This window comes from Acanthisitta chloris, unplaced genomic scaffold (genome assembly GCF_000695815.1).
Source record: "Acanthisitta chloris isolate BGI_N310 unplaced genomic scaffold, ASM69581v1 scaffold17529, whole genome shotgun sequence".
NCBI lineage: Eukaryota > Metazoa > Chordata > Aves > Passeriformes > Acanthisittidae > Acanthisitta > Acanthisitta chloris.
In genome coordinates, this window is record NW_008692146.1 from 29,465 (window position 1) to 40,960 (window position 11,496).

General features: G+C 48.7%; 1 protein-coding gene across 1 annotated transcript in view; it reads left to right on the top strand.

The window, feature by feature from the left end:
* Positions 1–9,535, top strand: part of IPO9 (importin 9) — a gene marked incomplete at its 5' end in the record, with an annotated part of 29,507 nt that extends 19,972 nt beyond the window's left edge. Inside the window, 7 exons of the mRNA XM_009082543.1 lie at positions 396–671; positions 2,973–3,139; positions 5,129–5,262; positions 6,731–6,850; positions 7,707–7,808; positions 8,613–8,689; positions 9,267–9,535. Of these exons, the coding sequence (XP_009080791.1) occupies positions 396–671; positions 2,973–3,139; positions 5,129–5,262; positions 6,731–6,850; positions 7,707–7,808; positions 8,613–8,689; positions 9,267–9,377 (987 nt within the window). The remainder of the gene's footprint in view (positions 1–395; positions 672–2,972; positions 3,140–5,128; positions 5,263–6,730; positions 6,851–7,706; positions 7,809–8,612; positions 8,690–9,266) is intronic.
* Between the last annotated feature and the right edge of the window lie 1,961 nt (positions 9,536–11,496).

Here is an 11,496-nt window from a genome sequence, read left to right on the forward strand (position 1 = left end):
CCTTGTCCCATCCCTGCAGCTCCTAACCAAGAGTCCTCTCTAGCTTCCCTGGAGCCCCTGCAGCTCCTGGCAGGTTGCTCTGAGCACTCCCCACAACCTCCTCTTCTCCAGGCTGAACAGCCCCAACTCTCTCAGCCTGTGCTCGTAGATAAAGTGCTCCAGTCCTCTCATCAGCTCTGTGGCCTCCTCTGGCCTTGCTCCAACATCTCCATGTCCTTGTGCTGTTGGGGACACCAGAGCTGTGTGCAGCACTCCAGGTGGGGCCTCAGCAGAGCAGAGAGGGGAGCATGACCTCTTGATGCCTCTTGGTTCCTGATCTTTTTGGGGTGGTGATAGATGTCTCCCCATGCTCACTGCCTTGCCCTGAGGGGTTGTGACATGCTCTCTCTCCCCAGAACGGCGGCGAGTGCCTGCGAGCCTACGTGTCGGTGGCACTGGAGCAGATCGCGCAGTGGCACGACGAGCAGGGCCACAATGGGCTGTGGTATGTGATGCAGGTGGTCAGTCAGCTCCTGGACCCACGGACCTCAGAGTTCACCGCTGCCTTCGTGGGCAGGCTGGTCTCCACTTTGATTTCAAAAGCAGGAAGTGAGCTGGGAGAGAATCTGGACCAGATCCTGAGAGCTATCCTGAGCAAAATGCAGCAAGCGGAGACGCTCAGCGTGATGCAGGTGAACAGGATGGGCACCAGGAGAAAGGAGAAGCGTCAGGGCAAAACATTCTCAGCACCTTTTTTTCGTTTTGTGCCTGAGGATTTATGTCTTGTGCAGCTGCAGATTCTGTGTATCCTCTTGGAGTAGTCAGGAAAATGGCTGCTCTGATCACAGAGTCCCAGAATGTCCTGAGCTGGAAGGGACCCCCAAAGATCACCAGTCCAACCCCTGCCCTGCACAGGACACCCCAGCAATCCACCCTGTGCCTGAGAGCATTGGCCAAAAACACTCCGTGAGCTCTGTCAGCCTTGTGGCTGTGATCACGGGCCTGGGGAGCTGTTCAGTGCCCAAACACCTCTGGGGGAACAACCTTTTCCTAATATCCAGCCTAACCCTCCCTAACACAACTTTGTGCTGTTCCCTTGGGTCCTAAATCTTTTGTTGTCTGGATCACAGGATGAGCCAGGTGTAAGCCAGGCTCATGTGGGTGAGCTTTAGTGCACCTTGAATAGTCCCTCATGTCCTCATGCTTGCAAGCAGTGAACCTTTGGAGGGGCAGGAGTTGCCTCAATAGGGAAGCTATGGCAGAGGCAGCATGTGTTGTTGAGTGGGTTTGTGCTGTATTCCAATGATAAATGCCTGGGAGCTGAGACAAGGTGATCTTTTGGTGGATGGGAGGTGCAGTTGGCCTGTGTCAGATGAGAGACCAGCGGAAGACCATCATCTCTTCGAGCCTTGACCTACTTGTAGTGGCACAGTTTTATGGAGTGATTTTTATCCCAGTGCTCTTCATTCTCTCTCCTGTCTGTCTTGTCTGTGTCCTCAATGTAAAGCAGCTCATGCTGGCTGCCCTGGTCCCTCAGCAGCAGCTGGGGGAAGGCTTTTTGCTGGCACTGCTGAGCAAATCCCACCTCTGCCCTCAGTGCAGCACTTGGCTCACTCTGCACTAGCCCTTTTATCTTGTGTTTTCTCTGATTTTTGTATGTGCATTTTCAAGCCAGCACATGGTTCATCATGAAGACATTCCAGATGCCAGCACAGATCTCATTTTAAGCCTTGATATTTTATCCTCTGGATACACTGCTGCTTGCTAACTGTTTGGAATGGCTCTCACTTTACTTGGTTTTGGATTTAAATGATCCAGTAGCTCAGATCTGAAGCAGTCCCTTGCAGCCCTGGTGCCAGGGGTGGAGAAATGATCCTGTCAGAGTGCTGAATCTCTTCCCTGTGTTAGCCTGGAAGATGGGCCTTGAGCTAGGCAGCTTTTCCCTGAGGAAGGCTCCAGAGATGACCTCGGACTAGGGGAGTGACACTTAGACATACACAGCAAAGGAATTCTGCCCCTGGTCTATAGGACTCAGACTGTAAAACTGCATCTTGCAAAGTAACCTTGCAGTTCTTTCCCCAAAAACTTGTGTTCAGTTGCACTCAGAATTGGGGAAGTGCTGCTGAGTGATGCTGTGGTGGTGTGGGAGAAGGGTGATCCTGTGGTGGAGGTGATGGTGGGAAGTCCTTGGAGTGAAAGGAGAAGAGAATCATAGAATGTTAAAGTGTTGGAATGGAGCTTAGAGATCATCCAGTGCCAACCCCCTGCCCTAGGCAGGGACACCTCCCACCAGAGCAGGTTGCTCAAAGCCCCATACAACCAGGCCTGGAAGACTTCCAGGGGCCACAGCCTCCCTGGGCAACCTGTGCCAGTGTCTCACCACCCTCACAGGAAGAACTTCTGCCTAATAGCTAAATTTCCCTCTTGCAATTTCTCCCCATTGCCCCTTTTCCTGTCCCTGCAGCTCCTAACCAGGAGTCCCTCTGCAGCTTCCCTGTTGACCCTCGAGATTATGGGTTCTGGACCAATAACTCTGTCCTTTAACTTGATGTGCCAAGTTTCTGCTGGCTCTGTGCAGATTCCAAGCTCTGTGCAGAGCCTTGTGTGCAGCTCTCCTCATGGAGCAAACTGGGCACTTGCAGTGCGAGTGTTTTCAGAGGATATTTTTGCTGGTCAAGAGACAACTGCAACCTCTGATGTTTTTTAAATAGCTTTTCTATCTTCACTTTTGGCAGGTTTGTTAGTTTGGGGGGTGAGTGTGAGTAGATTTATTGCTGCTGGGTGGTTTTGGGGTGATGGAACGCTGCTGTTGGCTGGAGATATTTGCCCATGGGTGTAGCACAGTGTGTTGCAGCTGTCTGTACTTCCCCCTCCTCCCGGGGCTGGTGGGCACAGCCTGTGCTCCTGCAGGGAACTCTCTTCCTTAAATATTTGATTAAACATTTCCAACTATTAAATTATGTACAGCTAACATTGCCTCTCTCCTCCTGCAGTCCTTGATCATGGTGTTTGCTCACTTGGTTCACTCACAACTGGAGCCTCTGCTGGAGTTCCTGTGCAGCCTCCCTGGCCCCACTGGCAAACCCGCCCTGGAGTTCGTGATGGCTGAGTGGATGAGCAGACAGCACCTCTTCTATGGGCAGTATGAAGGCAAAGTCAGGTAGGGCCCACAGCTCCCTTCCTGCTCATGCCACCCCGTGCTGGCTGCAGGGAGAGGGCAGCTGCTGCAGACTTGGAGCAGTGTGTGCCAGTGTTGGGCAGGATTGTTTTTCCCTGCGCTGTCAGTTCAACTCAGGAGAGCTGTGGTAACTGGAGCAAGCTCTGATCTTCCTCTTCAGTGCTCCTCTGGCTGCCTGGAGTTCCTGTGCTGGAACAGGGCAGCCCGAGAGGGAAGGGGAAGGCTCCTGCAAGCTTTTGGGATTGAACTTCTGTGAATGGGATGAGAAGAGCTTCCTGGCTTGGAATTGCCTTTGTAGACTGCTATGGAGTTTCAGGGTGTTGTAGAGGGTTTCCTAAGAGAATCTGGTGATTCCCTGTTGATTTAGTGATCTATTCAGAGTCAATAAGAAGTCAGTTGGAGCAGTTTTGTCTTCCTTTTGCTGTAGCAGCATATTTTTGTTCCAGTGGAGGCTGAGTGGTGCGTTCCGAAGTATGGACTGCTCTGTATTCATTTCAGTCTTGCCACAGCTGCTCTCCTTGGTTTTCCTGGAAAATTGTAGCCTCACAGACCACTTTTAGGGGTCCCAACAGCTGTTAACCCACTTCTCAGTGGGTGTGGGTGTGGTATTGTTATGGACAGTCAATGTCCTGTGAAATAAATAATGAGAAAAAGCAGGTTCAAAATGGAACTTAGTGACTGATCATGCAGGCTGAGAGGCAGATTTGGGGATCCGATGCTCTTTTTTGTCCCACTTGGTCTGTTTCATCCCTAAGCCTAGTGGTTTATCCCCATTTTGACAGAGCACAGCTGTCTGCAGTATTCCTTGATGCTGCTTATGGCACAGGGAAAATCCAAGGCTGACACTGACCAAGAAAGCAAGGTTACAGGTTGTTCAGTGCTGTCTCCATGTTGCCCAAGATCAGAGCTGTTTGTGTGCAGGTGATGTGCAGGACTCCACACTGCGTTAAACATTTGGGTTTAGGTTGTTGGTGGTGACACTTGTCATGCATTAGAAAATGGTTGGTGTCTCTGTGTCCTGAGGGGAAGCAGAGCCTGCTCAGAGGAGCCTCTTGGCCAGGGTTAGCACAGGGACTGGGAAGGCAGCTGTTGTGTGCAGCTGTCTCTGTCCAGTGAGGGCAGGTTGAAGCAGAGGCTGTTTGATCTTGACTCTCCTGATGAAAGGGTGGGAAAACTTTGAGCAGCTTGGGAATGGCAGTAAGACCTGGGTCCAAACCAGCCGAACTCAGAGCCATAGTGTGTGAGAGAGAGAGGGGGTGAAGTGAAAGCATGAAAAGAGTTGAGTTCCATGGAGCTCTGAAACATCACACTGAGATTTGTGGAGCCAGCAGAGAGGTTTGGGAGTGCCAAGCGTAGATGGGTGGCCTTGACCTGTAGTTAGCATCATGGTCTTTGTGGCTTGAAAACAGGCTGGAACAGGAGATGGTTTGAAAGGAGTAGAAATCTGAGCAGCAGATGTGGAAAGAGCATGTGAAGGAGTGTTCAAAGGAGCAAGCTAGAAGGTCCAAGTGTAGCAGAGCCATGAGAGACCAGAAGTGAAAAAAAGCTTTAGGACTAGAGAAGGGCAGCAGAGGTGTTCATGGCTGCAGATCAACCAGATTGCTACTTTCTTGCCACTACTTTCCTCTTAATTCCATCTTCATCTACAGGTGATGCCTCAGGGATCTGTTTAACCTCGTGGCCTTTCTGAACTAGAGAAACCTTGTGTGTATATGTGCACTGGTTGGTGGTGATTGATCCAAAGCTTGGCTAGTTTTTGGCTTGCTGCGCAGGTCAGGAGCTGAGTCCAGTGTTGGATACTGACACAGAGCAGGAGAGGTGGGAAAACTCTGTAATGCTTTCGTTTGGCAGAAGTGTAGAAGAAAGGACGTGTGGATGCTTGCTCTGAGGTGTTCCCTGTCAGCAGGCCACTGTGAGAGCCAGACAGTGCAGGCAAATTCCAACCTAATACTCCTGTTCCCTGCTCCCCAGCTCTGTGGCACTGTGCAAACTCCTGCAGTATGGCATCAACACAGATGACAAACGGCTCCAGGACATCAGGGTGAAGGGAGAGGAGATTTTTAACATGGATGAGGGAATACGGACGCGGTCCAAGTCGGCCAAGAGTAAGTAATCACTTTGCTGCGTTTAACAGGTGTTTTTCTGTAAGTAGATGCTGTGAAAGGCCTTAAATAGGCCTTGCAGGTCACAGAGCTGGGGGAGGTGGTTCCTGCAGATGATTTGTGTTGGCTCTGAGATCTAACCCATACATCCTGTGCTGAATGTATCTGTTCTTTTCCTTAATTCTGCCAAGGCTGATTTGGAAGACTCATGATGTCTGATTTAATGTAACTGGGTGAGGTGATTATGGGATGAGGAGTTATCCACTGCTATTTTACATCCTGAGACAGGATTGATAATTCCCTGGTGCCTGGTAGCTTCTCAGAGGAAAGTGTGTTCAGTGCATGCAGAGATTTGAAACAAAGAGAAGGCTTTTTTCCATGGGACTCTTCCACTAGTATCAGCGATGACTCAACAAGTCAGAGATCACTTTTAAGGAAAGCTTGGCCAGTCTCCTGCATAAGACTTGCCTTATTTTTATGTAGGTGAACCCAAAGTCTTTGATTGGAGATTACTGTTGATTCGTCTATTAAATGAGAGTGAGCAGAGCCCTGGGCAGTTCTTCCTGAGGGAGGACACTGGGGAGCTGCTGTCCTTAGTCAGACCTTGGTCCTGCCCCTTGCTGTGCCACGGCTGTGGGGTGGGATGTGGTGGCTGGACAGACCCAAACTGGGAGCCCATCCAGGCAGTCAGTGCTCCTGAAGCCTTTGGCTGCCATGGGCTTGGGGTTTGGAGTGGTGCAGGACCAGGGAAGGACTTAGGTCACAAATAAGGAGGTCAACAGAGGGAAGGACCAGGAAAGTGGCCAGAGGTAACTAACTGGTGGTCACAAATCACTTGCTACCTTATTATTCTTGGCTTAAAAAACCCCAAACCTCCAAACTCTGATGTCTGGTTGGGCAGAAGAAATGACAAGATTGTTAAACAAAGTCTAATCCTAATGTCAGTAAGAACTAAAACTAGTGCTTCCAATTTCTTTATTTGATAGGATCTTTACTTCCATGATTAAGGGCAAATACACTGTCCACCTGTCCCTATGGAAAAGTTGAGCCCTGCAGGAACACTGGTGAGGAAAGGTTGGAGCTCACAGTGGCTCAGAAAGGGCAGAGCCACACGTGGGAGTGCTGCACTGCTCATCTGCATGAAGTGGATGTGTAAATGCACTGCAGGAAACAAAGGCTGTTCCTGATGGTTCCATTAAGAGTCTGCAGGAGTGGAGTACACATCCATTCAGCTGTGAGGGTTTGCACCGCGTCTTCTCTCCACTCAGAATAGGCAGGATTGACACTGCAGTTAACATCTTTGGGGGTGTAGCTGTGAGGGTATATGGAAAGAACATTTTGGGGGGGTTATGTCAGTTCCTTTTTCCTCCCAACCCAAAAAAAAACCCCAAACCACTCCAACAAAAAAAGTCTGTTTTTTACAACTTTTGATTAAAAGCAGTGTGAATATCTGTTTTTTCTTCTCTTGCAGACCCTGAGCGCTGGACAAACATTCCTTTGTTAGTAAAAATCCTAAAATTGATAATAAATGAACTCTCTAATGCAATGGAAGCAAATGCATCGAGACAGACAACTGCAGATTGGAGCCAAGGTAAGTTTCTCTTTTCATGGCTTAAATCCACCTCTTCTTCTCTTCAGAAGCATTTGGTATGATACACTCACAAGAGTAAATCATGTACCTGTCATTACAAAGGCTTGAATGATCCAGAGGATAATATCAGAGAATCACAAACTGGTTTGAGTTGGGAGGGACCTTAAAGTCGAGACAGACAACTGCAGATTGGAGCCAAGGTAAGTTTCTCTTTTCATGGCTTAAATCCACCTCTTCTTCTCTTCAGAAGCATTTGGTATGATACACTCACAAGAGTAAATCATGTACCTGTCATTACAAAGGCTTGAATGATCCAGAGGATAATATCAGAGAATCACAAACTGGTTTGAGTTGGGAGGGACCTTAAAGCTCATCCAGTCCAGTTCCTTGTCCCAAGTCCCTCTGCAGCTCTCCTGTTGTAAAGATCATCATTGGCTGTAGTCCAGCACAACAGCCCTTCCTTCCCTATGCCATAGTTTAAGTGTTAGCAATCTCTTCCAGGTAAATAAAAAATAGGATGGGAGAAGGATAAGCTCAGTCAGTGTTGTGTATCCTTGGACCTGACCATTAACCTGGGCTAGTTTGAAAGATGGGATCTGACCATGTGCCATTATCCTTCTGTGGTGTATCTGATTTCCATTTCTTCTTCCCTCCCTCAAGCATCCGTTGCTGCTGCTTTCTGCTTGGCTTCAGTTCTGGAGTCATCCAAAGGGATAGGGAAGGTTGCAGGTGTTTCTCTTCATCCACCCACACGCACGGGGATGTGTTTGCCTACAAACTCCAGTCCCCTATGGAGTGATCTCAGACTGGGCCTCCCGGGTTTGGGTTATTTCCACGGTATTTCTTTTCTAAACAGATGATTCCAATGACATGTGGGAGGATCAGGAAGAGGATGAAGATGAAGATGAAGGCTTAGCAGGACAGTTCTTGTCAGATATTCTTTCCACAAACAAGTATGGTGAGTAACAGCTTTAAAGTCCTTATTCAAAGCAGAAGTTGAGTAGGTGACACCCTAGTCTTAAGGTTTATTCGCTTGCCAGCAGCAAAACAGAGGCTGCTGGCACTGGACAGGAATTCTGCTCAGGGTTTAAATGAGGCCCTGCTGTCAGAGGGGACCTTGGCTTTGAATAACAGGGGTGAAATCACTGCAGTGTGATAACATCACCTGGAGCTCATATGCTGCACCACCTTCACCTGGCTGAGAGGTTCCTGCACGGATTTCTAAAGAGAAAACTGATGCTCAAAGGTGTAGATGTGACCCTGGAGTGTCAGTGTCCTAGGAGAGGGAGAGCTGGTTTGTGGAGTGACCCTGGGGAAGAATGGGAAGAATGGGAAGAATTTCGGCAGGAAGAGGTGGAGCAGGTCCATCATCTCCAGTGTGCATAGAGCCTCAGGAGGGAGAACCCCTGAGGCAGACACAGCGAGGGGCAGAGCTCACGTTAGCTCAGAACTGCCGTGTGCCACCCTGGCATGGCACTGGGCAGAAGATCCTGGTGCACATCACTCCCAGAGCTGCCTGTGAGTGCTCTATGCATGCTCAGCTCACCTCTGTGGTCCTCGAGCCCCCACAACCCTTGTTCTGGGCTTTAGGGTTTTCTATCTCATGACCTTAAGGAGCTAAGATTCTGGATACCTTTTTTTTTCACCCAGCACTGCTGGAACTATTTCCTTTTGGATCCTTTGGTTTCAGTAGCCTAATGGAAAACTTCCTGGGATGTTTTGCTTTCTTTGATGCTAAATGCTGCTGATTTGCCTCTGACAGATGAGGATTACTATGAAGATGATGAAGAGGATGATCCAGATGCATTGAAGGACCCTCTTTATCAGATAGATCTCCAGGTGATTGATGCTCTAGACTGAGGGGTTTAATCAGGTTCTAATCATTCTTTATAAACTTTAATCTTTTAATCTTATAATTTTAACAAACCTGTAAGCAGCCAAAACTTTCAGTTATTGATTATTGTCCCAAAGGGATAGGGAAAGGGCTGAGTAGCCCAAGAATTTCTGGAGCTATTTTTCCTTTTGATCAATATCTAAATATTGCAAATATGAATGAACAATACTCTTTGCATAGAGGGAGATTTTCTACCCATGAGCTTCACAGCTAGTTGTAGAAGTCAGGAGTAGCTTGGAGAGCAAACATGAGAGAATTTCATACTCCACTTGGAGATGCTCCCACACAGTCAGTCCCTGTGGGACACTTCGCTCCTGCTTTTCCCACCACCTGCAGGTGTTGATGAGCTCTTCCCTCCGCTCTCACCCTTCCCCTCTGCCCTCACCTTTGCCTCTCTCCTCCCACTCCTCCTGCACAGCTCCCCTCTGTTCCTCCCCCTCCTTGGGCCCAGCTTAGTGCACTGCCCCGTGGCTGCAGCAGGGTTCCCCGGGGAGGCTGCTGACGCGTGTTTGTGTCCCTCAGGCCTACCTGACGGATTTCCTGTGCCAGTTTGCCCAGCAGCCCTGCTATGCAATGTTCTCCGACCACCTCAACGACAGCGAGAAGCGCGTGCTGCAGGCCATCGGGATATAGACCCACCCCGGAGACCACACCCACCACCCTGGACAGTAGAGGGTTTGGCTAATTCCACGTTTTATGATTGAACATAAAACACTTTCCAGTCTCTGCCTGCCTGTCCCAGGTGGGCAGTGGCCTTGTTGTGATGTATTGAGCCTCATCCTAACATGGATCTTCTAAGGGAAGGAGCCCTGAGGAAGCAGCAAGGACACATGGGTCTCTCACCATGGGAGCACTTTCATTTTCCACAGTAACTTTCCAGGACATTCTCAAAGATTAAAAAAAATGTGTCCTTAATATTTTTAAAAGCAAACTGTCTCTGCCTGTGAAGAGGCACTTGGAGCTGAGTTTCCCAGAGCACAGTTGGACAGAAAGGAACTGGTCACTCACAGATTGCTTGGATGTACTTTGGGAACTGGGAAGGTTGTTCCTCTTGGAGCTCACATAACACAGGGTAAATATATTTCTCCTACAGTGTGACTTCTTTTATGGAACCATAGACTCATCAGAGCTGCCTGGATGGGCTAGAGCCTGTCATGGAGACTGAAGGGGAAGCCAAGGCAGCAAATCCCAGTGCATATCTTCTTCCCTGTTGTGGATGGGGCTCTGTAGCTCACACCTGTCCTCTCCCATGGGAGCAGTTCTTTGCTGACACTTGTGTGTGCACATGCTCAGAGGAAGTCACCACTTAAATTCCTGTTCCTGTGGCATGTGGCTACAAAAGACTTTGGTTTTCTGGAACACAAGGAGCCACAGTTTTTAGGGGAAAAATACCTGATTGTATTTAACATATTTGCTCCATGACAGCCACTCTGAATTCCTTTGCTTCATTCACACTCCTGTGTGTTTTTATAGAGTGGTAAAGTAACATTTGCAGATGGATTTCCCCTTGAGAACAGTGTGATGTGTCTCACAGCACCTCTCTGCCTTTGGTTCCCTTTCGGGGAAAATAAAACTATTAAAATGTACATTGGTATCCTTCTTATAAAACAGATTTAAAAGGAACTTGTGCTTGTTTCCTGAAGTCACTTTTTAAAGACATATTTCTCCTTAGGACACTTTCTGTATGTGCTGTCCCATGGCTCTCAGGGTGTTTGTCAGGAGCCACTGGACACAAAGGGAGTCCTGGGATGGAGAATTCTGCTAAAGGAGCATTATAGACTTTCTTTCCTTAAGAAAGAAACTTGCTGTTCCTCTGTGGAATATTGTGCTTCGATGCTGTGTCAAACCCCTGTGAACTGAAGTCATTCTGTGTCTCACGGAATAGCTTTTCACTTCTCACCAGGAGGTGATAATAAATTCACTTCACAACAGACAAAGATAGCACAGTTTGTTCAGCATGTGTGGGAAGTGGTCAAGTAACCCAGAATTCCAAAGCAGACCTTGTTCCCCCTCATGCTGTGCCCAGAGTGGGCAGAGCTAGGGGGATCCCCCATCTCTGCAGACTCATCTGAGCCACTGAGTCTCAGTATTTTGTGTGCCTAACTAGGTCTGTGAGAAGCAGTTTGAAACCTGATTTTTCTGTGTGTCTCTCTAATGAGGTACAAGCTCTGATCAAAGGTTTCCATGCAGTTGTTTCACTGTAGTTTTCTTCCCTGTGGATTCTCTGGTGTATAGGAATGTCTAATTAATTTGATGTCCTGACCTTCCTGTCATGAAGTCCATTAGGAGTTCTGTTCTGAGGCATTTGTCTCATCAGTCTCTGAAAAGGGCCAGCAAGTTAAACGGAGCAGTGCAGTCTCCAGAGGAAACCCACCAAGAAGCTGATTGCTGCAGTGGTGTGTCCTCATAGCAGTTCAGGAGTGTCCTCAGAGGGACCAGTCCCAGCCCTGGGAAGACACAGGAGCACCTCTTTTTGCCCTGTGCATTGGCAGCAAAGGCTTAAAACCAGCCACCCATTCTTGGAACTAAGTGAACACCAAACATCTGGAAACACCAAGGTGTGTTGAGGGTGTCAGCAGTGAGCAGAGAGCTATGAGGGCTGGGGGCAGTGCTGCTGGGACCTGACTGCCCTGGGCATCAGGGGGCTTAGCCAGGTCTGAGGGTGGCTTTAAACACTATGAAAAATGAGACTGACAGGGGTACAGACACTGAACTGAGACCCCCAAGGGTTTCTGTGCAAGTGTAAGGTCCA